The sequence below is a fragment of the Epinephelus moara genome, chromosome 8 (genome assembly GCF_006386435.1).
Source record: "Epinephelus moara isolate mb chromosome 8, YSFRI_EMoa_1.0, whole genome shotgun sequence".
Classification (NCBI taxonomy): Eukaryota; Metazoa; Chordata; class Actinopteri; order Perciformes; family Serranidae; genus Epinephelus; species Epinephelus moara.
This window is the reverse complement of record NC_065513.1, coordinates 20,818,166-20,845,044: the sequence shown is the minus strand read 5'-3', so window position 1 is coordinate 20,845,044 and position 26,879 is coordinate 20,818,166. Positions and strand designations below refer to the sequence as shown.

General features: G+C 41.6%; 2 protein-coding genes across 5 annotated transcripts in view; one reads left to right on the top strand and one right to left on the bottom strand.

The window, feature by feature from the left end:
- foxn4 (forkhead box N4) lies at positions 1 to 8,504 on the top strand. Of its 2 annotated transcripts, none has more exons than XM_050050159.1 (10): positions 1 to 836; positions 1,426 to 1,526; positions 3,804 to 4,075; positions 5,370 to 5,485; positions 5,575 to 5,685; positions 5,839 to 5,966; positions 6,097 to 6,193; positions 6,290 to 6,497; positions 6,612 to 7,004; positions 7,566 to 8,504. In XM_050050159.1, exons 2-10 carry the CDS (start codon positions 1,447 to 1,449, stop codon positions 7,814 to 7,816), a joined length of 1,656 nt encoding a protein of 551 aa, XP_049906116.1. In that variant the 5' UTR covers positions 1 to 836; positions 1,426 to 1,446; the 3' UTR covers positions 7,817 to 8,504. The 2 variants fall into 2 exon arrangements, with proteins under 2 accessions (XP_049906116.1, XP_049906117.1); XM_050050160.1 differs by having other exon boundaries at positions 6 to 836; positions 3,804 to 3,970; positions 7,566 to 8,492.
- Positions 8,505 to 8,518: 14 nt separating this feature from the next.
- The window catches only part of acacb (acetyl-CoA carboxylase beta), a 29,870-nt gene continuing 11,509 nt past the window's right edge, over positions 8,519 to 26,879 (bottom strand). For 2 of the 3 annotated variants that reach the window (XM_050050156.1, XM_050050158.1), the window contains 42 exons: positions 26,634 to 26,797; positions 25,660 to 25,810; positions 25,104 to 25,207; positions 24,929 to 25,010; positions 24,701 to 24,846; positions 24,467 to 24,617; positions 23,970 to 24,104; positions 22,543 to 22,689; positions 22,273 to 22,461; positions 22,073 to 22,173; positions 21,887 to 21,975; positions 21,663 to 21,787; positions 21,456 to 21,569; positions 20,393 to 20,506; positions 20,217 to 20,306; positions 20,012 to 20,130; positions 19,459 to 19,482; positions 17,632 to 17,772; positions 17,415 to 17,514; positions 17,208 to 17,315; positions 17,057 to 17,113; positions 16,422 to 16,463; positions 16,093 to 16,308; positions 15,803 to 15,958; positions 15,496 to 15,699; positions 14,941 to 15,096; positions 14,733 to 14,855; positions 14,375 to 14,644; positions 14,157 to 14,254; positions 13,910 to 14,030; positions 13,717 to 13,827; positions 12,712 to 12,855; positions 12,493 to 12,613; positions 12,304 to 12,400; positions 12,121 to 12,217; positions 11,898 to 12,033; positions 11,628 to 11,805; positions 11,394 to 11,506; positions 11,108 to 11,262; positions 10,818 to 10,988; positions 9,877 to 10,013; positions 8,519 to 9,704 (listed from right to left, as the gene is read on the bottom strand). In XM_050050156.1, coding sequence (XP_049906113.1) covers positions 9,578 to 9,704; positions 9,877 to 10,013; positions 10,818 to 10,988; positions 11,108 to 11,262; positions 11,394 to 11,506; positions 11,628 to 11,805; positions 11,898 to 12,033; positions 12,121 to 12,217; positions 12,304 to 12,400; positions 12,493 to 12,613; positions 12,712 to 12,855; positions 13,717 to 13,827; positions 13,910 to 14,030; positions 14,157 to 14,254; positions 14,375 to 14,644; positions 14,733 to 14,855; positions 14,941 to 15,096; positions 15,496 to 15,699; positions 15,803 to 15,958; positions 16,093 to 16,308; positions 16,422 to 16,463; positions 17,057 to 17,113; positions 17,208 to 17,315; positions 17,415 to 17,514; positions 17,632 to 17,772; positions 19,459 to 19,482; positions 20,012 to 20,130; positions 20,217 to 20,306; positions 20,393 to 20,506; positions 21,456 to 21,569; positions 21,663 to 21,787; positions 21,887 to 21,975; positions 22,073 to 22,173; positions 22,273 to 22,461; positions 22,543 to 22,689; positions 23,970 to 24,104; positions 24,467 to 24,617; positions 24,701 to 24,846; positions 24,929 to 25,010; positions 25,104 to 25,207; positions 25,660 to 25,810; positions 26,634 to 26,797 — 5,424 coding nt within the window. In that variant the 3' untranslated portion in view covers positions 8,519 to 9,577. The remainder of the gene's footprint in view (positions 9,705 to 9,876; positions 10,014 to 10,817; positions 10,989 to 11,107; positions 11,263 to 11,393; positions 11,507 to 11,627; positions 11,806 to 11,897; positions 12,034 to 12,120; positions 12,218 to 12,303; positions 12,401 to 12,492; positions 12,614 to 12,711; positions 12,856 to 13,716; positions 13,828 to 13,909; positions 14,031 to 14,156; positions 14,255 to 14,374; positions 14,645 to 14,732; positions 14,856 to 14,940; positions 15,097 to 15,495; positions 15,700 to 15,802; positions 15,959 to 16,092; positions 16,309 to 16,421; positions 16,464 to 17,056; positions 17,114 to 17,207; positions 17,316 to 17,414; positions 17,515 to 17,631; positions 17,773 to 19,458; positions 19,483 to 20,011; positions 20,131 to 20,216; positions 20,307 to 20,392; positions 20,507 to 21,455; positions 21,570 to 21,662; positions 21,788 to 21,886; positions 21,976 to 22,072; positions 22,174 to 22,272; positions 22,462 to 22,542; positions 22,690 to 23,969; positions 24,105 to 24,466; positions 24,618 to 24,700; positions 24,847 to 24,928; positions 25,011 to 25,103; positions 25,208 to 25,659; positions 25,811 to 26,633; positions 26,798 to 26,879) is intronic. The other variant, XM_050050157.1, reaches the window with a different exon arrangement.

Here is a 26,879-nt window from a genome sequence, read left to right as displayed (position 1 = left end):
ACAGCGGCGGGAAGCAAATTATCTACAAGCACTTCCTTAAAAAAAAAACTTCACACTCACATACACAGATGCCACCACAAGTAGAGACTCACATCGTCTTAGACCTGATGGAGGGAGCTCACTGGGAATAACCTGACAGGAGGATATAGTGGCGCAAAATGGATATTTAATGTTTATTCTTCTATTTTTTTTGTTTAACTCGGGTGTTTTTTCTGTTGCCTCTATTGCGCTTAATCTGATTCATACTTTTAACATACTATACATTTTTAATAGTGTTAATAACGTCAACAGGATTTAGGCCTTAACTTGTGTATTTTGCGTTTTGCTAAGACTCACCTGTGCGCCACTGGAGGAACAAGCGCACAGGACGTTGTAAGACAAACAGGCAACTTCCTTTAAATATATCATCTTATCTCCTAAATGCTCATCTAATAAGAGGACTACAATGTCTGGACGGAGTACGACCTGACTTTTAACGCAACAAACTGCTGAGGTGGAGGAGTGCACCACGACCGCACTGTGACACAAAGTCCCCCCAAAACTGAGAGAAAAATAAAATCACATCATCGCCACTTCTGCATTGCTGTTGGAAGTGTGGATGCTGCTGGGACTGTTAACAGGCACTGCATGAACAGCAGCTGTCAAACTCATGGGACCCTCCTGCCCCCCGGGCGACTGGGAGCTCTGCTGAAGTCTCCACTGCGCATGTCAGAGCGCTGGACAGCTCCAGAGAGGGAAATTTAAAAACGGTTTTTGGAGAATCAAGTGCAACACAGAGAAATACAGTACAGGGGCTCGCGACCGGCTCACACATTCTTCAATATCATCCAAAACAGGTGATTGTTTACTATTTCTCTCTCTTAGCATCATAGTCTTTGTCGGATTGTTGGTTTTGATGAGATTACTGACAATTTAATGACTTTTAGACTTTAACCTTTATTTCTCTGAAGGCAGGATGAGAATCGTGAGCTAATGTGACCAAACTGTTATGTAAACATTTGAACTGAATAGGCCTACATAGGCTATTAAATACAAGATATATTATTCTATGTATTTTTATGCAATTTAATCAGGGAGAGTAAGGAGAACAAAAAGCATTCAAACTGTAAAATGAGCTGTGGCTTCAACAAAGCCACACTGATACCACATAGAATTTTTATATTCAACTATTAATTTATTTTTAAATATCTTTATTCTTGTGTTAAATGTTCATTGAACCTTAAGGTTGAGTTTAAAATATTTGCTTTTTGTGGAGCAATGTTAGATTTTCAGAAATATAACATGTGTTTCCACCATGTTTATTTACTGAAGGAGACACAATTTGAAGCATTATCATTATATCGTGATAATGTCTTCTACATAGCTTGTTTATCTCAGTTTGAAGACTCAACCTAAAGTGTGCTCATTTTATTTATTGCATTGCAGTGGTACCACATATCCCAGGAAATGATAGAAGGTGGAATTACATCCAGGATGTCGGGAATCATTGAAAATGCTGGGCATCATCCGTCTCCACAGGACTACAGGTAAGAATTAAAATATGTTCTGTCATATGAGGACCCTAGTTACAGATTCTTCTACCACTTAACAACATATTATTTTTGATGCATATTGTCAAAAACACTCAGAATCAAATCTGTGACACCTCAATAGATAAAAGGCATATTTTTATGAATCAAAGCCTTTAAGGTGTTTCCCAACTGGTCATGGAACAAACTGTCTAACCCCACTATGTTTAATCTAAAGGTAGATGGACAGCTCTTTTTGTGCATGGGTGGGGGGGTTCATGAAAAAGGAGAAAGAGGGAAAAAAATCCTGAAGAATAAATGATTTTCAGTCTGAATGGATCTGTCAGAAACCATCAGCTCTGTTTACACTCCCGCTGTCGGCACACGGAGAGCCTGAGCCTCTTGGCCTGCCGGCTCAGGGGGAAACGGGCGCACTGGGTCACCAGTATGCACAAGTGGCTCCCAATTAGAAAAGGAGGGAGGAAGGGAGGGAGGCAGGGGAGGAGGAGGTGCAATATTTAGTGTTGTTGAACCTCTGGGAAGGCTCGGATGATACATGGAGACACCAGCTCAACATGTTTTGCATCAGTGAACAATTTCTATGCTGCTGGTGGAGAGAGGAGGGGAGGTGCGAATACCCCCCATGTGTCATCTATTCTGTAGTTTTATCAGTTTGTACTGGGCACTCATAATGAAAAATTGCAACCCTGAGTAAATTTGTAAGACAAAAGTGTAGAAGACCAGCTATAGAAAATATTGTACATACTTTTGATTCACTTTGAGTGCTCTTTTTAAATACAGAACAAAAAGAAAAAAAATCCTCTTCAACATTCAGTCAGACTTTCTTCATTTTGTCAGCAGCAAAGCAAAGAAAAAGAAAAGAGAAAAAAACATTCAGCCAGTACACAAAAGGTACACTAAACATCAAAGCTCTAGCTGAGATATTGTGACGCTTCACAGAGTGTTAAACTTCACAATGCCACCTGCTGCAAAAGGACCATCACTCTAAATCATTTAGTGGCGCATGCAAGGTGTTTCAGGACGTGTGCTGCTGATTCCTGGCTGCAATGATGTCACTTATTCAGACGGCAGACACAGAGCCCTGACCTCAAACTACATTTGCACCCTCTCTGGCCCCGAGGCTCCGTTGATTTCCCCATTTAGGGAGGGGGTTGGGGGGTGGCAGTGAGGATAGAGGCTGGAAAGGGACAGGGAAGCAGATGGCATCCTATTTGTCCTCTTATGTGAGGGCTGTCATTCCAACAGATTAATGCAAGGGGCTGTGTAAAGAAAAGAAACGACAGAGACAATCAAGGAAGGGTCTGGGGAAGACAATAGAGCCACGTGCCACTGGGCAGATTTGTCGTTTGGGACACAATAGGTGATCATTTTTCAATAGACAAGGCCAACTGTTGCAGGCAACATGTGCTGCTGTCCCATGTTTCAAACGATCTCATGCGTTGTTTACTTATGATTCAGCCAATGGTGTAAGGCGAGACCATGGTCACCTGACACAGGGTTGATTTTTTTATTAGGAGATTTGGTGTGTGTGTGTATGTGCATGGGGGGGGGGTACCCCTACACTGTCCGCAGACCCTAACTGAATAGTGCGTGTTGTCATAGCGACCCCAATTACTAAACCCTTGCACAGTAAGTGCGTGTGTGCAGAGAAGACTGGAGAGGATTCAAGAGGATTCCTCTCTTTTCTTTTCTTTCTCTTTGAGACTCGCCACATAAAAGATGTAATGACTGAAAGCTGATTGGTACTGGCAAGGCACTGGTTAAACAGAAATCCTAATTTAATCCATATTATAGGACAGAATTTATAAAATTAGGGGTTGAGAAAATATTCTTAGGTTAGACATAAAATACTACATGAAATTTTGCATCTATTTTATTTTAAAAAAAACCCTGTTTTGATCAACATCAAAAAAGCAGACAAGTATTAACTATGAGAAAAACAAAGATCAGCGTGCCACTCTCAGAAAAAAATAAACAGATCATTTACTCTGAATGGAAAGCTTGTTTAACTCCCTCATTGTTGATTAAAACTGTCACCGCTAAATAACACTTGTAGTTAATCTACTTATGGTAAATCCTGGATGGCATGGCGAACACACGGCCTCGCTGAGCAGCTTTCATCTCTGTTTGCCCACATCCAGACTCATTACAGTGGTCCTGACTTTGAAGGACAAAATGTTCTATCAAGTGTTTAGATTTAAATTCCACTTGTGTGCGTCTGAGCCGACAGCCGTGTTAACCCCCCCTCAAACCCCTCCTCCTTCTCTCTTGAAGGCTTCTGACCACGGACCCCTCCCAGCTGAGGGAGGAGGACCTCCCTGGGGACCTGCAGTCTCTGTCATGGCTCACCTCTGTCGATGTGCCCCGACTACAGCAGATGGCTGATAGCCGAGGCCACAGTAACGGGCCCTCCCATGGCAGCTTGTTGGAGCAACAGACAGGTGAGGTGACAGGGAGGGGACAGTGCAACATTCAAACACTGAATCATCTCTGTGATTGGATAAATAAGGACTGCTGGATTCTTCTGAACTTTTTGGCCTCTGCAGGTATAAACACAGTTTTATAAATCTATCCTGAAACACAAATGAAAATACAAGATTTTTGTTTTTGCCATTGGAAATTGTTCTACATAAATAGGCATGGGCAATATATATTTTTTCATACCTTCATACCTTCCTAAAATTTCACCAGGGTATTTGGTATATGACGGCATTTGTGTACCACATTAACTACCCACCCACAACCTGCGCATTTGCTTTGTTCCGCGAGTTCTCTTTGTTTTCTCTATCTAATAAAAAACAATATAAACTCACAAAATGTCAAGAATGGTACACTCATCTTCCTTATTGAACAGAAAAATACAACCGTACACCTTCTGAATTTAAGTTTCTCTCTTTCACCAAACTAAGACCAGCTTAATTGCATTATTAACTGTTAACAGTGTAAAACTTAAACTTGGCAGAAAATATAAAGTCTCACTGGTCATTTAGTTAGTTAGTCCATTGTTCCAACAACCGCCAACTCTGGTTTGGTTGAAATAAACCTTTAAACCACAGAGTTAAACGTAAAAATAATGCAACGTTATCCCAACCACCCTCAGTCACCATCTTTCTCAGCTCAACTGCCTGTTCTAACAGTAGAGACTGACCTCTGGTGGCACGTGATGTGCACTGCATACTGTACATCTTCAATACAGCACCTCCGTATGAGTTTGATAGAAAGAGGAACATCTGTATTTTTGACGGTATTGAAATTCATACCAACTCTAAACTGTATGTGAACGTAAGAAGGAATGGTTGTCTGTCTCTGTGTGTCAACCCTGTGATGGTTTGGCGACCTGTCCAGAGTGTTTCCTGCCTCTCACCCAAAGTCAGCTGGGATAGGTTTCAGCCCCCCCACGACCCTGTAACAGGATAAATAAGTTAAAACCATACTGTCAAGTTTTCTAAATACCCTGGTATACTGTAGTACCATGATACCGCCCAGGCTTACACTAAAAATATAAGGAACCTCGGAGATTAATCCATTTGGAAAGTTTTGGCCTTTTCTTGCCTTAAAGTTGTTATCAACAGGTCAAAGTGTAAACAATTACACTTGAGAAAAACTATATTGAACAGTTTAATTAAAACTTTTAAGTCTGTAAATGTCTATAAGTAGAAGCTTCTTATGTATTTGTTGGTGCAATGAGCATTACAAACGAACTACCATTATGTCTGACCCTACTGTAATTGTTAACATTGCCAAACCCCAGAAAGTAGATTAGACCTATATGGGTCAAGAAAATAGTTTTCTGTGAACTTTCCTTTAATCTAATATGAGTTTGGCTGCTCCCTCTCACAGCTCAGCTGAGCAATATGACTGCGATGACAGCAGGTCAAGGTTCCATGCTCCACCTCCAGAGCAACATGCAGCACAGCCCTCTGGGAATCAGTATCATCAACACCCACAGCGGAAGTGTGAGTTTTAATTACCATTGCAAAAAAAAAAAAAAAGTATTATGTTTTAAAGGATTGAATGTCAAATAGCCTCGTTATCTACTCCACAGATGTCTCCATTCTCCATGAATGGGCTGCCCTCTCCAGGATACCAGTGCCCTACCTCAGTCTACCAGCCTGCCCCCCAGCAGGTGTACTCTCTAACCCAAACTGGACAACAGGTACTATAAGCTAATAAGTTCAGTACTAGTTTTGGTTTTCTTGTGCTTCTTGTGTGAATTGCCTTCAAGGACCTCTTCATAAAAACAAAATTGGTCACAGTGAATAAATGTAAATGATGAAGTTCCTCATTAATGTCTTCCTATTCCTCGTAGTGTTCAACTGGTGGGCTTTATAGCAATGTCTCCTTCAACAACCAAAGTTTATTTACACAACCTCGCCTGGCTCCACAAGAACAGGAGCTGCAGCCCAAGTCTTTCCCCAAGCCAATCTACTCCTACAGGTCAGACCTATTTTTTTTACCTAAATTATAATAATATCCACCACAACTCCTGATTTTTTTTGTACATTTCACCTCTCAGCTATGAGCTTCATTCAAATAAAGTTTCTTTTCCTGGTGATTGTTTTTTCAGCTGTTTGATTGCCATGGCTCTGAAGAACAGCAAAACTGGCAGCCTCCCAGTCAGTGAGATCTATAGCTTTATGAAAGAACACTTTCCTTATTTCAAGGTATGACAGCCCATAAATATTACAGAAGAGGACTGAAAGAGAAGGCGCATGTAGATAAGGAAAGTGACTCATTATACAACACTTTTCTCCCTGCAGACTGCACCTGATGGATGGAAGAACTCAGTCAGACACAACCTGTCCTTAAACAAATGCTTTGAGAAAGTGGAGAACAAGACAAGCAGCTCATCCCGTAAGGGCTGTCTGTGGGCGCTGAACCCTGCCAAAATTGACAAGATGGAGGAAGAGATGCAGAAGTGGAAACGCAAGGACCTCCCAGCCATTCGCCGCAGCATGGCTAACCCTGGTTAGAAGTTTATTTTGTTAAATGTAAAAGGTCTACTGCTCAAAAAGGCAATAAGTCATCAAAATCGTATGTCATGCTGTCACATAGTCTGATAATCATTGTTTCTCCCTGCAGATGAGTTGGACAAACTGATCACAGACCGCCCAGAGAACTGCAGACGTAAGGCTTTAGAGCCTGGCATGACCCGTCTGCCCGGCTGCCCAACTGGCCTCCCATTGCCCGTCCCAGCCCAGATGCAGCCTCAGCCAATAGTCACACTGTCCCTGCCCTGTTTACCCATGCACCAACACCACCAGCTTCAGGCCCAGCTCCACGCTCAGGCTCGCCTGGCCCCCATGTCCCCTGCTCCGGCCCAGACACCTCCCCTGCACACGGTCCCTGACCTTTCCCACAGTCCACTCACCCAGCATCCAAGCAAGCCACCTGACGATTTCTACAGCATGCACGGTGATACGCACACAGAGGTGGATGCACTGGACCCCAGCATCATGGACTTTGCCCTTCAAGGTAAAGATGTTTTTAAAGTGTCCGCCATGCACGATAACTGAAGAGATAATGCATCGGTTCACTAACGTCCAGTGCTAAGTAACAAAAATTAAGTATATATAGTAGTTGAAATGAGCTCCACCTTTACCAGCTGCAATGTTAAAGTGATGAACGCTTTAATAAATCAATAATTATAATGCAATAATATAATGCATATCATTCAGAAATGGGTTATTCTGCAAAATGAGTACTTATGTTTTTTAGTATTTATTTACTTAAAGGTCCAGTGGGTAGAATTTAGGGCCACCAATTCGCAGAAATGTTATCTAAAATTCATAAGGACATTTTCTTCAATGTATAATCACCTGAAAGTAAGAATTGTGTTTTCGTTACCTTAGAATGAGCCTTTTATATCTGCTTATGGAGCAGGTACTCTTCCAACATGTTGTTCCTAGCATACAGGAGAAGTTTCAGTTCAGCAACACTACCTCTAGATGCCACTAAATCCTACACACTGGAGCTTTAAGTAAAAGATCTGAGTACTTCTTCTGCCACTCTTAACTTCTCTTTTTATCTGCTCAGGTAATCTCTGGGAGGAAATGAAGGACGACAGCTTTAACCTGGATGCTTTGGGTACCTTCAGTAACTCACCCCTGCGACTATCAGACTGTGACTTGGGAACAGCCAACCTGACACCTGTCTCCACTGGAGCGAACCTGCCGTTGTCAGACGTGCAAGTAACGGGCCTCTACACCTCCTACACTTCCCAGGATCCCCTGTCTTCCCAGTACATGGGTGCCCCAGCCAACAGCAAGCCCATTGCCCTGTTATAAAGCAGCTGATCTGTCCCCAGCAGAGTCGACCTGATTCATTCAGCTGTCTGTGGACGTCTGTGGACGCCAACTGTAGAAGACTGAGGTCAAAGTCTGATACAAATCACGCTGCTTTCCTGCAGTCAGCTGGGAACTTCTCGGAGAAGGATGTGGAAATCATTTAACTTACAGTCCACATGAAAACTGCTCATTAAGAACTAAAACTGCTGATAAAAAAAGAAGTGGCTGTAAGAAAAAAGTATGTAAGACTTAAAATATCTAGCTTTGCCAAGCAAAGACTCAAAGCCTGTATGGGTACAAAGACTCTGTGTGGAGATGTAAGTTAGCATCTGCCAGTTTTCCTACTGTTCACTCTGCGTTTTAAAGCCCCACCATACTGTAGCTCCCTGTCTCTTGTCTGTTGTATTGTGCTAGACATAATTGCTGTGATGTTTTATTTATATTTATAAAAAAGGCAGCTGGAGAAGGTGATGACTCTATCAATCTTTTGCTGTATATATTTGAATGTTCGCAACAGAAAAGCTTTCTTTCGACTGTATTTACCCACTTCATTCCAAAATGCCGACGTGTGCCAACACTTTGAGTAATCCAGACTTTACACATTATTCTTTTACACAGTGTGATTAACATGTCTCAAAGTCAGATGTATATTATGTTCAATAACTTGATCATAATAAAAATCAAATGGGTGAATAAAAGAAGTTTGTTTTGCCAAAAAAATATCAATGACATTTATTAACAAACAGTCTGTGGCAGAGCACAAGACACAGGACGGAGTTTATATTAATACATTTAAATGAAATGTCATGGCTTATATTTCAAACAATTGTGAGGCAATTTAAGTCTCACCTGTGGGACCACTTTAGCGATTACTGTCAAACCTGAGTTTTAAGAATTACTGCATTATATTAAAGATATTCCCACATAAATGACAGAAAAGCTTATAAGTATCACATACAGTGTTGCAACATCTCCTATCATTCATACCATTGTCTTGGCGCACAAAAGACTACAGCAGAGATACACATCAGTGACAAAAGAATGAAATGAAAAGACGTCGTAGTACTACTTGTTACAAAAAAAAAAACATATTCTGCGTCTTAATTTGCATTTCTGCATTACAATTCTGGTAAAAATGTCATATTTTTACTCTGTGTAGAAATGAAACAGAATTAAACAATTTCATCATTTTCTGGTTCAGAAATTAGATTTTTTTTTTTCTTAAATTGATCAAAGAATTGATCAGTTGTATGAGCTACATATCAAAATTAACACAAACTCTCTACTTAATATCCTTAACAACCAGAACCTGAATATGAAGTTTTTGACTTCATGAATCTTGTATGACGGTGGCCTCAATAGACTGTGCAGAGCCTACCGAGGCAAATTTAACACTGACACACTATTATGTGCAAATACAGCTCAGTGAAATGTGCATTACAGTTGTAGTTTATGAAAAGGGTCCTGGACGGAGTGGCTGAAAATGACTGACGGCTTACCTCACAAATGTGAAACTTTCTGCCTGTCAGTCAAAAGTGGAACGGATTACGACGTCCCTGCAAAGATGCCATTTAACAGCAATGTTTATAACAGACAGAGCGCTCTAGTGGTTTGGTGATCACCGTTGAGTAAGTCACTTTGTGCATGTGAGCGTTACTGCAAAGAATTGCCCCAACTTTAATCCTCTTTACCTGTACAGTACCATTAACTTATACAGAGCTTTTTGTTCTTTTAAATAGCATAACCTGATAAAGATTTAGCTCAACTGGTGCTGGTGCTGTCCATAGTTGCGAATAGATGGGAGAGGTTGGCCCTTTGGGATGGAGTGATGTTTTGGCTCATTTGGATGATGCAGTCCATGGCTATGTCCGGGTTGGCCTGCACAAGGCTGGAACACAAGAGGAAAATTAGTAGTGTATAAGCGGACATTTCACAGCTAAAATTATTTTAAGATTTACTACTTTGCGACACGTGGCTTTTTGACATTGATAAGCTGATGGCGATGAAAATAACCGACCACATTAATAGGTCACAGAATTTGTGTAAGTGTGTCTGCATACCTGCGGATGTGTTTCAAAGTGTTCTCTCTTTTCAGGTACTTGATGTTTTCTCGGATGCCTGATCGAGTTCCATCCTCGTTAGTCAAATGCTTCTCAAGCCACTCAACTACTGCTTGGTTATTATCCCAGAGGTAGGCCTGGACAAGCAGACAGGAGCACATGCAAGTAGACATGCAACAACCAGGTATTAGCTTTTAAGACTTAGTATGCTAGTGTTGATAGTGTTCACAGTAATTAACAGGGGTAAATCATCCCTCTATATGTCTCACAACTATTCTCCCATGCCTCTAAAATTAAAGGAATACTTAAACCCCCAAATTACCTTTCGTATATCAATTACCCACCCTGTGTTATTTTGGATTTGTTTAAAAAAGAAAAAAGAAAAAGAAAAAAAAGAGTGACTTATAATGAGATATGTGTTAAATGTCTTATGGATGTCCTTGACTAGTTATCATAAACTAGAGGTTGAGTGATAGGGCTTATAATGCATTATGAATACCTGTAGTCACCTAAACACACCTCAACAGTCAACTGTAGTAACGCAGTATCATAAGGTATCATTGTATGTGTTAAGTTAAGTGGCGTACATATTGATGCGTCTATAATAATGCATGCTTCATCATAATGTTTCATTGTTGGTGCTAAGAGTGATGTATTTTCATGAATCTAAAAGAATCTCTGCTGCATCATAAGTGATTAATGCTTATCATTCACTAGAAAACTTTGAAGTCCGACACCATCTCACATACAAAAAGCAATGTGTCACTGTGAAGGCACGTGAGAAAACACTTTCTTAAGGAATTCAACTCAACACAGGGTGAGTAATTGATACTCAAATGGTCATCTGGGGGGTGAAGCATTCCTTTAAAAAACTAAAATGGTTTTTGGCATAATTTGAGCCCTACTTCAAGTGCCAGTAATCTCTGACAGTCATGACATACCTTGACTGTTCCCTCTGTTTCAACAAACCAGCGTCGCAGCATGGACTGCATGTGTCCGTCACTGAGGTCCTTGTTGGCCTGCAGAATCTCACACTTCACCACCTGCTCCAACAGGAGCCGACGCAGACGCCAGTAGAAAAAGGTCCGCACATTCTTCCAATCCAAGATATCCTGTCAGGAGTATCAAAGCAAAATAAGGTTTAAAAACATTAATTGTTTCTAAATACAAATTTACTTTTTGCTTCTGATGCCAGACACAACATCGGAGTGTTGTTAATGTGCACACTCACAGTGATGACACCCTTCTCCTGCATCCTCCCCGGGGTGTCGTGGAGATCTACAAACTGCACTGCCACCTGGTGGTAAATGGGCGCTAGGAATTCCTCCCTGGCTTTGAGCTTTGACTCCAGCTCTTTGCACTGTTTGTCAGACAGCTCTGGGGAAGCTGATGAAAACAGAAGTCCTGTGAGTGACTCGAAGACTTGCCAGTAAGGTTGTGAATATCCCAGTCATATGGTGATTAAACAGAAAATAAAAGGAAGTGGTTTGATGAGTTGAGAAAGAAATGGCCTTTACCAAGCTGCTCAACCAGACTGGCATAGACTGAATCTAGTCTTTTCATGGCCTTCAGCAGGTCCTTCCTCCTGAATTTGATCTCCACTGTACCCTCAGCCTCCAGCACACCACCTCTGGACACAGAAAGCAGGGACACAACACAAAAGAAATGAGCTTATTATTGTTACACACACCTGTTGCTTAAGTTTGGAACACCATCGAGTACCCATTAACAAACATCATGCCTCCATGTACCTGCTCTCCCTGTCTGCATAGAGCTCCATACACAATGGGTTGATGGTGGGGTCTATCACCACCCATGACCCTCCTCTGAGCTCAGCGTGTGGTGGGATGTACACGAGCACTGGCTGATTGAAACCACGCAGGGCATCCACAATGTAGGCCCCAAACTTAAGTATCTGGTCATACATATCTGAAAAAAAAAACAGGCAATAACAGATTTTTTTGTCTCTTAACAAAAACTCTAATTCAGTCTCTCTGCAAAGTTTAGCATTTATTCTCTACCTTTCATTCCACCAGAGAAGCCCCTCCAGTTTGCAAACACCATGAGAGGCAGGCGTTCACGGTTGAAGTCAGAAATGGCCTGAGCTGTTTTAAAGGCTGAATCCGGGAACCACACCTGGCCAGCCTGCTGCAGCACCTGACATAAACACACATAAACATGGGCAGAGGTGACATACTGCCATACAACATGTTTAAACATAAACACATGGTGACATTTACTCACTTTAGATTCTGAATCCAGGTTTGCTGGATCTGCTGGGACTGTGAACTCAACTGTGCGTGTTTCAACGGCAATGACACCAAGGGGAATTCCTCCTAACCTGTTGTCATTTGTTGTTGTTGAGTGTAAGGTTTCAGGCATACAATACATTTCATGTGTGTGTACATTGAGTATTAACAGATTTACCGTGCCCTGCCCACTACCACTGTCTGAGCCCAAGACTCCATGATCTCCATGAAAGAGCCGTGGTCGAAGAATCCACTCTGCCAGGCACCTTTCACCGCTAATGACACAAATGCAGACATAAAGGAAATTAAAAAGGTTGATCACTGATATAAAACGCTTTCAGAGTTTATATTGCATCTTGACACTCACTGGGATGAGGTCTTCCAGCCAGCAGCCAGCGAGGGTCATACGGTGCTTTTGTAGGAGTGAATTCTATCTCTCTGTCTACTGGGTCTTTAGTTGGCATGACCGGCACGGGGGAGTGTTTGTTCTGTGAAGAGAGAAAGAACTTTAGTTAGTGATTTGAAGGGTTCAGTTATTTCATAGAGCCTGAAGCCACACTACATGAACTTTCCCACATTCAGTGACCTTTGGCATATAGGAGAGCCACTGGAGGATGGTGAAGACGCCCTCAAAGTCATCCGTCACAGTGGTGTGAGTGACTCCATTATTGTGCATGATCTGGATCCCTCCCAGCTGGTTGTTGGAGGTATAGACCTCTCTGCCCAAAACCTGCACAGAAACAGAAACTTCATGACCAATGACTACAAAATGGGAAAGTTTATATCAGCCCGAAACATTTCATTTAACACTGTGTTAAGTGTTAAAGGGACAAATACAGATACAGTATAGTTTGTCCGGTCCTCCTCACTCTCCCTCTCAGGTGGTCTCCATCCTAGGTTCCTCAAGTTGCTATCTTAAAACAACCCCTAACCTGAAGTCACCTGTATCCATTAAGCCCACAGCAGATGTTAAAGGTGTTTAAGGCTTTGTTGACAGCAAATTTTGTCTAATCATTCCTCAAATTAATCTACTTTTTGTCTTACGTTTTTCTCTGTTTTGTTCGCCATTATTTTAGGGCTGCACACTTTTTTGTTGTTGTTCAACCTGCATGACAAACACATCTAGAAAAACTGCAATATTGCACTTTGAATATAGTACCAACTTATTAATTACCTTCTATCTGTAGGCTCTATTTTGTCTGATACGCACCATGCTGTTAACTCTCCGGCCAATCAGACAGAGAACTTGCTGTTAGTTATCCTCTGATTGGTCTGAATCTGCCTGCATGCGAGTGGGGTTTATAAGACAAGTGCTGCTGTACTACTCTGCATGGTTGAAGGAAAAAAGCCTGACGAGATGAGTGCAGACGGAAGTGTGAATGCCAGAGGAAAAAAACAAACATGTCAGCCATCTGGCAATATTTTGGATACAGCAGATATGACTTCTTTTTTTTTCCACAAATACCATCATATACCATTTACCCCAGTGAAATGTCAGGATGGTATGAAGGTATGAAAAAATATATAGCACCCAAGCCTACTTTGAATATTTTCTATTCATCCATAACGGGCATTTGTTAAACCAACAAACCTTGTTAAGAGCTCCTGCTCCAGTCAGGATAATGTGAGAGTTTTCCACCTGAATCACTCTCTGTCCCAAACGCACCAGATAGGCTCCGATTCCAATAGCACGACATGTCACCTGCAAGAGCATAAAAAATGACTCAGGAAAACATCCCAGAGAATCACATGGGCTTCTGTTACTCACAGAAATCAGGTCTCACCATGCTAATTGTAATAATCTCCTCATAGGCCTGAGAGGATTCTCCAGCAATGGTGCCAGAACCTCGCAGGTTCTCAACCCCGAGACCTTCATCCTGCCCAATGATGTCAGTGATGATGTACCTGTAACCGATGATTAAGACCAAGAAGGATCAAATCTCTATTATCCCACAGACACACGTTAAAGTTTCAAATATTTAAATCAGCTGCATTTGCCACTTTATGAGGACAACTTATGACTTGGTGTACCTTGACTCTCCACCTTCCTCTACATGGTGACAGTGAACAGAGTTGGTGGAGCTGATACGTGTGTAGTCCTGCGGTGTCAGGTAAAGGTACTTGAAACCCTACAGAAGAATGGAAATAACTGTCAAACCACACATACACATTGCTACAGTATTTGCTATGCTCATTTCCTCAACTACCGTATAGTGCAAATAATAGGAAAAACACATTACAGCGGTCACCTTATAGGGGTCAGCGGGGTCAATCCAGGCCACCTGGAACATGTGTTTGATCTCTTCAGCGAGGCCAATGCGTGCCCCACTGTTGGCTGCTATGTAAATGCGGGGGATGCCCTCAGCACGAGCCAATTCAGACGCCTTGAGGAACAGCTCATCCTCTTGAGGACCAAATGAACCGATCATGTGAGTGATATCATTACAGATGACGATGATGTCTCTGCCCTCTGGGTACTCTGGAGTCTTCATCTTCATCCTGAAGGCAACCATTCCCACCTGGTCAAGAGTGGGTCATAGTGATTATCAGTATCATCATAATAATAGGGAGCACAAACTGATATAAATGCTTTATAAAGAGTCCTACATCATTGTCTCCAGGCAGGCGGTTCATCTGCACAAGTCGACCTTGAGGGTCCAGAACCAGCTCGGTGCACATCAGCACGTCTTTAGGGCATTTGTCCCCTGGACCCCAGAGCTTAAACAGTGCCTACAGGAAAGTGTTCAGTATGAGCCAGACATCTATAGAACCACAAAAAACAGAATAAACTATATATCCAGTGAGTTAGAAGTACCTGTCTGAACATCTCAGGGAAATCAAAGACGTATGTGGTCCCCAGAGTTTGAGCCTGAAAGCGCTTGGCCTGCAGCAGGTCTTTGGTCACATATGGAGTGTTGATCAGCATGCCCTGCAGGGGACCCTGCTTATCGCCATATGACTGGAACAAGATCTGAAAAGGGAAATTAGTAGAGTTGTCAAGATTCTCCAAATCTATGATTCAATTTGAAAATCGATTTTAAGGTCAGGATTAGATTCAGTTTTCGATTTCAGCTTGTTTCTTAGCACTGATGGCTACGCCATTGTTAGACTATCGAGTCTTGGTTTGTTAGAATCAACAGATCATAGGTTTCATGCCCAACTGCACAACTGTCATTTACATTTTCAAATTCATCTTTAAAAAGATAGGCTACATTAGAATTGAAACCATGACAACCCTAGAAATGAGTGATTCATTTGACCATGAAAATGCGACACCCTCACAAAACAAAACCTTTTGCCAGGGACCACATATTTTGGTTCACATTGCATTTCACAAAGTGCACGAAGCACCTCAGTGCACTGTCCTTACCTGTCCAGAATTTGGGTTAGTGACCTCCTTGTACAGGCTGATGTCCAAGTAATAGCCAGACTCATTAGTGAGAAACAGGCGGATGGGAATGGCATTCCCAGTTGGAGTCAGACGGATGTTGATCTTCAACTCAGCCTGCAGGACCCGCAGCTTCCAAAGCCGGCTGCCGTAGCGCATCACCATGGAGCGAACAGACTCCTCTATCTGACCGTCCCAAGAAGAGGAAAAGGATGTTAAAAGACCAAAGTAAAAGATATTAACACTTGTAATACAGAACTATGATGGCATATACATAATGTACACTAACTTTAGAGGGATCCATAATGACAGTGGGGACAAAGTTGAGGAAGATGTGGTTGCAGTCTGTGCGAACAGAGGTGTTACTGAAGGCAACCTCCAGCTCATCCATGGCTTCCAACAGAAGACGCTCTCCCTCATTTTGAAGGTATTCAAATGAGGCTTCCTGTCGTATACAAAAAGAGTGTTACAAAGATTTCTTTAACCATAAGCCTTTCATCTTGGGAAAAAACATTTCTATGAAAAATACATAACAATTACCAATGATGTTATTTTTAAGAATCAATGAGCTGAACTTACCTTTGTAATGAGGTCTGAGTGGCGGATAATAGCTCGGATGAAGAAGCGGTAGTCTGTCACTTCAGCGCCCTCCTGAACACGAGCAGCACCCAGGTACAGGTGCATCTTGTGGTTGGCACAGGGAACGGCTGTCAGGTCAAAGTTCCTCATGCGGTTGAGCTCCAGTTGGAACGCTAAGGCCGGCTCCAGATTACGGTAAATACGATCCTCATGGAACTGGGGACAAGCACAGATTGGAGGGGTAGCATATCAACTCATTAAATAACTGCAATCTAATTAGCAGTTCTACAATTACAGGTTCTTATTAAGTTCTATCAGGAAAAACGTACCCCATCTCTGGCTCTGAAAGTGAAGAACTTGGGGAATTCTCTCTGTTGAAAGGATATGTCAAAATAATAATAATCAGATACAATGCAGGGGGATTTTCAGAGTAAATGTGTACTTGTCCAAAGCTGCTATACTAACAACATTAGTGTGGCTACAGTGAGGCAGGAACTTCATCATATTTTAGTCTAGTATGAACTGCCACACTACACTGTGTTACCTGTAGCTTAAAGGTATACTGTGCAGGATTGTTGGTTAATCTACATTATCATGTTAGATACTGCGTTCAGTTTTTATTAAAAGAGAAGCCAAGCAGAATTATAAATGTAATGGAGGTAACATCATATAGAACGGAAAAAATGATAATTTTAAGTATTAAATATGAACATTATTCACTTATTTGCGTCTTCACACCTTTCATCAATGAATCAGCTGCCAATTTTAGCCCTGTAATGGGTAAGTTGTGTGCATTTATCTATCATCTTTGACAGAAAGTCAAACTTGTTGGTCAACAACTGCAAAGAGTCAAGAACCATTTATGCCATATGCAGCACTAAAATAATAGTATATATGAATATATACAAATTATAAAGCTGGCCCAATAAAAATAGTGAACTTGCTGAGACTGTTGTTGATTTACCTTCTGTGCAATCAAAAATGTGATTCTCCTGATTCCATACTCAAAGAGGACAGCTCTCTGTAAAAAAAACAACAACACATCACCATTTTCAATATCACAAAAAAACTGAAACAATATCTCACATCAGTCATGTGTTAAGAGGCTATCTGACCTTTAACTGGGTGAAGGCAGTGAAGGCTGTAACCAAGGCATCGTCATCTTCTGTGTCTGCTGTTTTTATGGACACGTTGATGATGTGGATTGGGTTCTCCCTCGTGTTCTGTAGGTGATGGAGGAGAAATTGGTGGCCATTGACATACAAATGAAAACAGCCTTTTTATTGATGAACCAGGGACTCTTATACACCCACAGCACTCACCTTGAAATTGTCCTCCTCATAGAGACTGGAGCAAGAGTCTGAGTACGGAGCACACTCCAAGAGTAGTTCTGCAAAACTGGAGAGAACTTCATCAAAATCCCTGAAAAACAAACAGAAACACATCATAATGTGATAACTTGCTTTTACTTTGAGCTACATACCTTTATCATAAATAAATAGAAGGGAAAATGAATATTATCATTCAGTTAAAAGTGACCTTTTAAAGTCGTCAAAACACTGGAAAGCCACCATGGCTCCCATTCGCTGGCAGGGTGGAGACAACGCTCCCTCCAGGCAGAGGTCACTGCTCGGCCGCCTCATTTTAAAAGGGCTCGATCCACTCACTGGCACAGGAACCCTGAAAAAGAGACATACACAGACAGTGACAGAGAGACAGAACCACTGAATGATTACATAGAGAGGTTTGCTTTAGCGAAAAACACTAAACAGCCAGAGTACAAATATTCGTACAAAGAGCAATTAAAGCAAGTCTGGATGTTCTCATTTATGTGACAAAAGCAGGTATGATCACCCTCATATCCAATTATAATTACATAGAGTTGGCAGGTACATTTAACGTACTGAATTCGAATATGATTATGAATTGTTGTTATCAAGAGCAATTACCATATCTAATTGAGAGCAAATCAGGAGTCAAAGTTTGATGCTGGAGAATACAGGCTCCCCGTTTGGTAGCAGTCAACAAAATCCCAGGCTTGAGGTTTTTAGGAGGAACATGGAATTAATAATGTACCACTTAAAAAGCTCAGTATTGCTTTACAGATTCAGAGAAGCAAACATACACTCACCGGCCACTTTATTAGGTACACCTGTTCAACTGCCTGTCAACACAAATTGCTAATCAGCCAATCACATTGCAGCAACTCAATGCATTTAGGCATGTAGACATGGTCAATATGACCTACTGAAGTTCAAACCGAGCATCAGAATGGGGAAGAAAGGTGATTTAAGTGACTTTGAATGTGGCATGGTTGTTGGTGCCAGGTGAGCTGGTCTGAGTATTTCACAAAGTGCTGATCTACTGGGATTTTTACGCACAACCATCTCTGGGGTTTACAAAGGATGGTCCGAGAAAGTGAGTGGCAGTTCTCTGGGTGAAAATGCCTTGTTGAGGTCAGAGGAGAATGGCTGGACTGGTTCAAGGTGATAGACAGACAGCAGTAACTCACATAACCACTCGTTACAACCAAGGTATGTCAAACCATGAAGCAGATGGGCTACAGCAGCAGAATGCCACACACTTTGCACAAGCTTACCAAAATTGGACAATAGAAGATTGGAAAAACTTGGTCTGATAAGTCTTGATTTCTGCAGATGGTCGGGTCAGAATTTGGTGTAAACAACACGAAAGCATGGATCCATCCTGCCTTGTGTCAATGGTTCAGGCTGCTGGTGGTGGTGTAATGGTGTGGGGGAGATTTTCTTGGCACACTTTGGGCCCCTTAGTACCAACTGAGCATGGTTTAAACACCACAGCCTGCCTGAGTATTGTTGCTGACCGTGTCCATCCCTTTATGACCACAGTGTACCCATCTTCTGATGGCTACTTCCAGCAGGATAACACACCCTGTCACAAAGCTCAAATCATCTCAAACTGGTTTCTTGAACATGACAATGAGTTCACTGTACTCCAATGGCCTCCACAGTCACCAGATCTCAATCCAGCCTGCAGCAACTTTGTGATGCTGTCATGTCAATATGGACCAAAACCTCTGAGGAATGTTTCCAGCTCCTTGTTGAGTCTATGCCACGAAGAATTAAGGCAGTTCTGAAAGCAAAAGGGGGGTCCAACACAATAATAGCAAGGTGTGCCTAATAAAGTGGCTGGTAAGTGTATCGTGAATGTAAAGAGAAGCTCAGCTAAAAAGTGAATTAAGAAGGACTTGTTAGAGGAGTCCTGCAGCAGATATTTCTGGTTTCATAGGACAGAAGGAAAGAAGCAACACAGTGCATTCTGCATGCGTTGCTGTAAGACATGCACATGATCAGGTGGTTTGGCTGGTTGGGAGGAGCTGTACACTACCTGTTCAGAGTAGGGTTGCTCCCTCTGAAATCAGATGATTGACATGTGAATATCAGCAGTGGATGATCAAACTCTACCTCAAGGTGTTATAATTAGATTAAAGCACTTAACAAGACGTGGTGCACAATCACATTAATGTTCAGTGGGTAAAAGCATTCTGCATTCAGTGTTAGCCATAAGCAGTTACAGCAGCAGCTTATAGGCTCTCCGCCTGCACCACTGGGTACAGGATATCTATTTTATAGAGTTATGCTTATTGATCTATCAGATCAATGTCATAAAGAAGACTAGTGAAGGCTGGGAGAAACTTAAAGGATGTTTTGTAAAGCCTGGATTTGTTCAGAAACAGCCACAAAATTAGGTATTTTTCTATGAAAACATTTTTATTTGGTTTGAGGAAATCCTGCTCGATCAGTGGAAGACAACATGACAGCCAACATTACTGTCTTGAGGCAATACCTGTACAATTCTGGAAGTGGTGGTGATTAAACAGTAATTCAAGTAACAATGTGTTATTTCTTCTCAGCGGAGCTTAGTGAAGGAAACCTGTTACCTGTTCGGATGTGATGTTGGCAGCATAAACTGGAAGTCTACGGCACACGTTCCATCCTGCAGCTGATGATGCTGGATGCTATTCAGCTCATAGGCGATGTAAGCTCTGCGCACATACACCTAAAAGTGAAAACCAGAACAAGTGATTATCGCTAATTATGGAATAGAAATGCATGAGAAAGAAGGTGCAAATCTACTGACCATACCTCCAAAGCAGCCATGCAGACAACTTGATTGGCGTGATAGAAGAAATTGGGCAAAACATCAAAAATGGAAGTTTCAGAGAGAATGAGTTTCTGTGCCAAAGAAAAAAAAAATTCATTCAATATTACAGCAGTTAAAAAACGATGATTATAATGAAATTTCTCCACAAAAGGCTAACCTTCAAGTTTTCTGGACAAAACTGGTGGCCGTACATGTCGATGGCTGACAGAAAGATGGACTCCACCTGGTTGTGCCTCAGTTCGTATGATGGTAAATGGGAGGCAATCAAGACCTGTGACACATTTGTTAACATAATATCATGTCTATATATATGAAATAACCTGATTGTAAAAAAAAGGGTGCCTTATTTCCTGACATTTCAGGCATTTTAGACAAGACTACGGAAGCCCTGAGGGGAAGTGAATAGAAAAATTCTGGTCATCCATCTCCTAAGTCTGATCTAAACTGTTTTCTCTCCTGTGTTTATGACTTTAAAGCAGGTGAAAAGGTTCCATTAAAATTTTTGGATCAGTTTTGGTTCATGTTTTTGTCCTGTCTGTTGTAGCAAATGTTTTAGGAGGTTTAAGGTCCTGTTTTTCATGGTGGTAAAAGTCTTAGTACCACTTTCTACAACAACAATGTTCTTGACATCTTTCTGTCCAACAAAATCAAAGTCATGGGAATATTTACAGCCGCTGAATGTAAACGTTTTCATCTTCCGAGCTAGCTTGCTGCTTTGTGACTTACAGTACATGCACGACAATCACGACAATGAATTCAGGGATGTGATTCATCATTGAATTTCAAATCAGTGGGGGTGACAACAAAAGTAAGCATGTAACAAGGTATTTATTTTGGGGGAACTGTAATCTTATTACTGAAATCTTATTAGTAATTCATTACAAAACTTGTCACTGGTAAAAATAATATTATTACTACAACGCCTTACTGGCCAACACTGATTATATCCAACAACTATGTTCTTGAAGATAGTGAAATATTTTTTTACCTGGCAAAACCTTTTTCCACCTGTTTTTATGTGACAAACACAGGAAGGAAACCAATTTATATCTTTCTCTTCTCTCTCACTGCCTCTCAGGGCTTCCGAGCAAGACTGATGGTCACAAAAAATATACATCTTGACCTAAACTTGAGGTATTCTGTCTGCCAGATTACTTTGATTAAAATATTCCGATACAATAGTGTTTAACTGACACGTAACAGGCAGTCTTAGATGTTACCTGTCTGGCTCTCAGGGCCACCTTCGAGTTCTCCATCTTGCTCAGCTGCGTGAGCTCATTCAGAATGGCCATCAGCTCATCTGCTAGCGTGGGATCCCTTCCACACAGTTGGTCCTACACAGAGTACAAAGTGTCATTCACTAAAACTTAGTGTTGGAAGATTGTTTGAATCATGCATGCCAGTGTTGAGGTTGATGAATCCCTTACTATGAGCATTGTGACTAGGATGTTCTTCTTGGAGACCTGTGCATGAGAGAAGATGTAGTCCAGTACAGGACTCATGTCAGGTTTGTGCTGCTCTCTCAGGTGGATAACACACTTGTCATAGTGAGCTGTTGGTGAGAACGAGAGTAAAATGATGGTAGCTGTGACAAACAAACCACAGCTCTTGAGGGAAATGCGTCATCTAGAGTTTAGTGTATCAATGTCACCTTGCTGAAACTGCATCTCTACTTGCAGGTATCGCTTCAGCAGATCGAGAACCACAGACTTCATGTAACCACGGATTCCACTGCGGTACCTGGACCAGACAACGTGTCAATCAATGCAATATTCCATTCCATTCCTAGTATTACTGCTAGTCAATCTGCATCTGACAAAAAAGGGAAAAGACTGACCTCTGTACCAACTGAACAATACTCTGAGTGTTCATGAAGAACACCTCTCGATCAGCCTTCCTCTGCAGGGTCGCTGCATGGCTGTCTAGGATATTTGCGATCTGGAATTAACAAAGAGAAACATTTGATTATATTTACAGGAGTGATCATTTATATTGAAAGAACATGCACACCTGAAACCAGCAGTATGCATCTCTCACCCTTTGGCTCGGGAACTGGCAGAGGACAGATGTGATGTTGCTCGCATACTGGGCCATGACTTTACGGATATCTTTCTCCACGCTGGGAGGAATGCGACCTGCCACGCTCGTCATGATCTCCTGGAGTTCCAACAGTGGCAGCGAGGGGTCCCTTAAGGTCTTCATCAGTGTAGCCACCCACTGTTTCAGCTGCAGACATGAACACACACACATATAATTAATTGAACTGTTGATATAATTCTCTGTTGTGGCAGGAAGCCTGCTGTGTACCTTGCTGCTGAAAAAGGGCTCTTCGAGGCAGTAGCCGTCCATGACTTTAACCAAGTTTTCCAGCACACAGTGAAACACCTGGTGAAGCTTTTCCCCAACAATGGGCAGTGGTTGCTGGGGTGGCAGTATGGCTGTGTTAAGCTCCACCTATGACAGGAGGTGAAAGCAGAGAAGAACAAATTAAAAAATTAAAACATGGTACACAGAAATCAATCACCCCAAAATCAAAAATACATATTTTTCCCCTTACCTGTAGTGTTATTTATCAGTCTAGATTGTTTTGGTGTGAGTTGCCAAGGGTATTGTGGTGCATGTGGTGCTCAAAGTGCCAAAAAATACATTTGAAATTCTCAAAAGCAATGTCTTTTCCTGTAAATCATGACCTGGTTATGCATGATAATCCACAGACCTTGTTGTGAGCAGTTTCATGTAGGAACTGTTTTCTTTCTACTGAACTACACCTGCCAACCATATCAACGCACAGAAAAATCTCTCGATTTCTGACAAAGAGGACTCAGAATTTTATTTGAAGACCAGTTAAGACCACAGCTGTGGGGATATCACTAAATTGCCTGTGCGAAAAAGGAGTGTTAAATAAAAGTGGTTAAGTAGATGTCATCTGTTTAGTGTTTGTTTGTGTTTGCTCATAGAAAACAAGGAAAATTCTGATACATAAAATTAATCTCTGGAAAAGAAAAAAGAGATCTGTTATCAGGGTGTTTTTATGGGAATCTTTCAGATCAATTTGAGGAGTGTCTATGGTTTGCATTTTTCATATTTTATCGTAGGTGTGTGGGACTAGCACTGGTCTGATCTTGGTCTTGAGTACAACACTGGCTGAGCTAGCTAATGTTATGGCTCAGCTGAGGAGGACGCCGTTAATGTACACATCTTGTGCTGTCATGAGTACGAACCTCATGTCCATGAGTAGTTGCATGCTTCCTTCTGTGCAATGATATAGTTGAAGGATCTAGTTCAGTAGAAAGAAAATAGTTTCTACATGAAACTGTACAAAACAAAGTGTGAAGATTATCTTGAGTAACCAGGACATGATTTCTGGAAAGAGACACTGCTGTTGAATTTTTCAAATGTTTTTATTTGGCACTTTGAGCACCACAAGCTGAGTGCCATCTAGTTAAATTATATTCAAGAGAAGGCAGACATCTCTACGGCTGATACCTCCAACACTCAGCAACTCACACCAAACCATAAGGTAAGAGGAAAAATATGTATTTTGATTATGGGGTGAACTGTCCCCTTAAACAACCAACACTTAACACTTTCAATATACCATTTTAATGAGTAAATCTTGACATACTCAACCCAAAATGGCTTGAACATCAGAATACTGTTGGTATAAATGATAAGGCACAATTAAGAGAACAATTCATGTGCTGTCTATAAGTATTCCATTTTCATTAATTTACCCGAAGTATACTGCTGGGGTCATCCAGGGCCATACGTGCCATCACGCAGCCAGGCTCCAGAACAGCTCCAGGTCTCTTTATAAAGTGGACGCAACCTGACTGCTGCACACTCAATGTCATCACCATCTTCATCACCTGAAACCATAGCGCAAACAGCCAGTCAACTTCAGCTTTGTTGTCCCTGAGGGGAAATATACTCACATACTCAGGAGCAAAAACATAAAAAACATGAATACATCAAGTGACAGGAAACCTACAGTAGAGTATCTTCAGTCCGTAGTAGTTAAATGGGAATTATTGAGCCTGTTGGATCAGGCCTTTGGCAGTCTAAATCTCCATCCAGTGGGTAGGAATTCAAATTTTCATTTTTAGAGTGTCCTCTAAAAATTACGAAAGTATGCACACAAGAAAGACACCTGCTTTCAGTTGCTACAGGACCAGCGGTCATCGACAACATGTCTCTGGAATAAATTTCTACCAAAATCTGTCACGCTCACCTCAATCTCTGCAAAGGTCTCTCCTGCACAAATATGGCCCGCATCATCAATGAGGTACTGCAGCAGTTTACCAGCAGAGGGCGACCTCAGCACTGTGGGATCCTTCTCCTTCTCAAATACACAGGTCTTGTTGCCAACAGTGATGCGGTAGCTGTGTGGATAAAGTAATTCAGAAAAAAATAAGTAAAACTAACAAACAAATTAATCCAGATTTACAGATTCAAGAGCTCTTACCTGTCCACTTCCTCCTTCATGTAGGTGGTGTGGCTGCTGCCGTTATAGGACAGCAGAAGGCCACCGTCACTCAGCCTGTGGACATCTATTTCAACATTGGAGCCGTTCATCATGATGACATAAGTTGTTGGGGACTGGCGAGCAACCTTCAGGCAGCAGAAGAGACCACTTATTGATTAAAAAACTTAAAAGTCAAACAGGGAACAAGTGAAGGGAATAAGCAGGTACCTTAAGGCAATACTTGACTCCTTCATATATTAAGTCCACGCTGACAGAGTTGAGGAGACTGGCTGCAGGAAGTACCTGGCCTCTGTAGACGCAGTCGTTTTTTAGTCAATTATATAAACATAAACTAAGAATTATAGTGAGAAATTAATAATAAAAGTATAATGCATCTACTGACCTCTCCAGTGAATGTAGGAAGTCAGACATGCTCTTTCGGAAACTAGCATCAGCAACATGCAAAGCCCCGCAAACAATACCCAGCATGGTATCTGGTCTCTCCGCCTGCAGGTGGTGGATATGAAACAGTATGAAAATTTTGTATCATGATTAGAGTGAGCAAAATGAATGGGTATCAGTGATATCATGGTATCAATAAATGTGTTGAAAACGTTCAAAGTACTGACACACACACACTGAAACAACTTCACCATGTTTTATATTTTTATGTGCACTGTTGACGGGTGAGTGTTGCTAACTTTGGTTGATGCTGAACAGTATGTGCCATGAGTATTTCAAAGCACAGCAATCAAACACAGTTTTAGTGATAAGTAAAATCTGAAGCCGTAATACTACACGACAGGGAATTTTACCGCGGTTTATTGTGAAACCGGTCACCATTTCATCCTTAGTAAAAAGAGCATGTGGCTTCATGACACAAAGAAACTACACACAAATTCAGTGACCGAGTACCCAGTCGAGAACTGATTTACGGCACAACGTCTTCAGTCACCAACCTGCACTTTCTCTGCAATGAGATGATCCAGCCAGCCAGTGTCGATGTCATTATTTCTGAAGCTTTCTGTCTCCAGTAACTTAATGAGGTATTCAACTGTGGTCCTGAAGTCGCCTCTGATGCTCAGCTCCTTCATAGCCACCACCATGTTCCTAAGGCACATGAAATATGACACCCAATAAACACATGTATCCTATGTGATTTTTAATTTCTTATGTTTTAACATCAAGTATTAGTACATTCAGTAAGCGGTTTGTTAACATTTATCAGGGGGAGTGGAAAGAATGAATGAACATGTAAGAGTCTGCCCATTCTTGATTGAAGCTCTGTTTTCAACACGCAAAATTACTTTTCTCTGACTCTCATTTCTTCGACTGCTGTCTCTCGTCTCGCCTTTCCTGTGTGTGTGTGTATATCTCACTCACTCAAGTTGCAATGCTTACTGGAATGCACACATTTGTTAGCTTAGTAGCATCACATATGACTTTTAATGCAAGCTACTGGTCTGTTTCCTGGTCTGCCAAATTAGTGCTGGAAATGCTGTGCTGTTTAAAATAGAGACTCTTTATCAAAATTTTATAATTGTCAGTAATTTATTGGTTAAATGCCAGGGGAATTGATAGGGATGGCAGGTTAACAAATGAGACGCATTTTGGTTATTTTGCTAACAAGGGGGATGGTGAGTCCCCCTCAAATCACCTACTGATTATATTATACATTTTGCATTGTGAAAGAAGTCCACCAGGATTTGCTCTAAAGCATTAGTTGCAGAAGTACACGACTGCCTTCTAGGACTTTAATTTTGATTGGCAGGTCATTGCATTTTCCACATTGTTTTATTACATCATGGACAGTTACAGCATTAGGCCAGACATTACATAACTGGCTGTTGACTTGGAGCAGACACCCGATAGTCTTTAATTACTAAAGATCAGATATCACTGCATCATAAAGACAACAAAAGAAGAGTCTTACGAAATGGCTTCTTCGCGGTTCTCGCCCCAGGAGAAACAGTGTCCAAACTGGGAGTCTGCAAATTCATGCAGGCCCCCAGTCGCCCCCACGCTGAAATAACCCCAGACGTTTTTACTGCTGCGGAAGTTCAGCTCCTGCACAGTGCCAGAACTCGGCTTGAACCCCTGAGAGAGAGCACAAGGACGTCATGTCAGTGGTGCAAATTCAAAACAGTGGAACAAAACAGTGTGATTTTGAATGTGATGA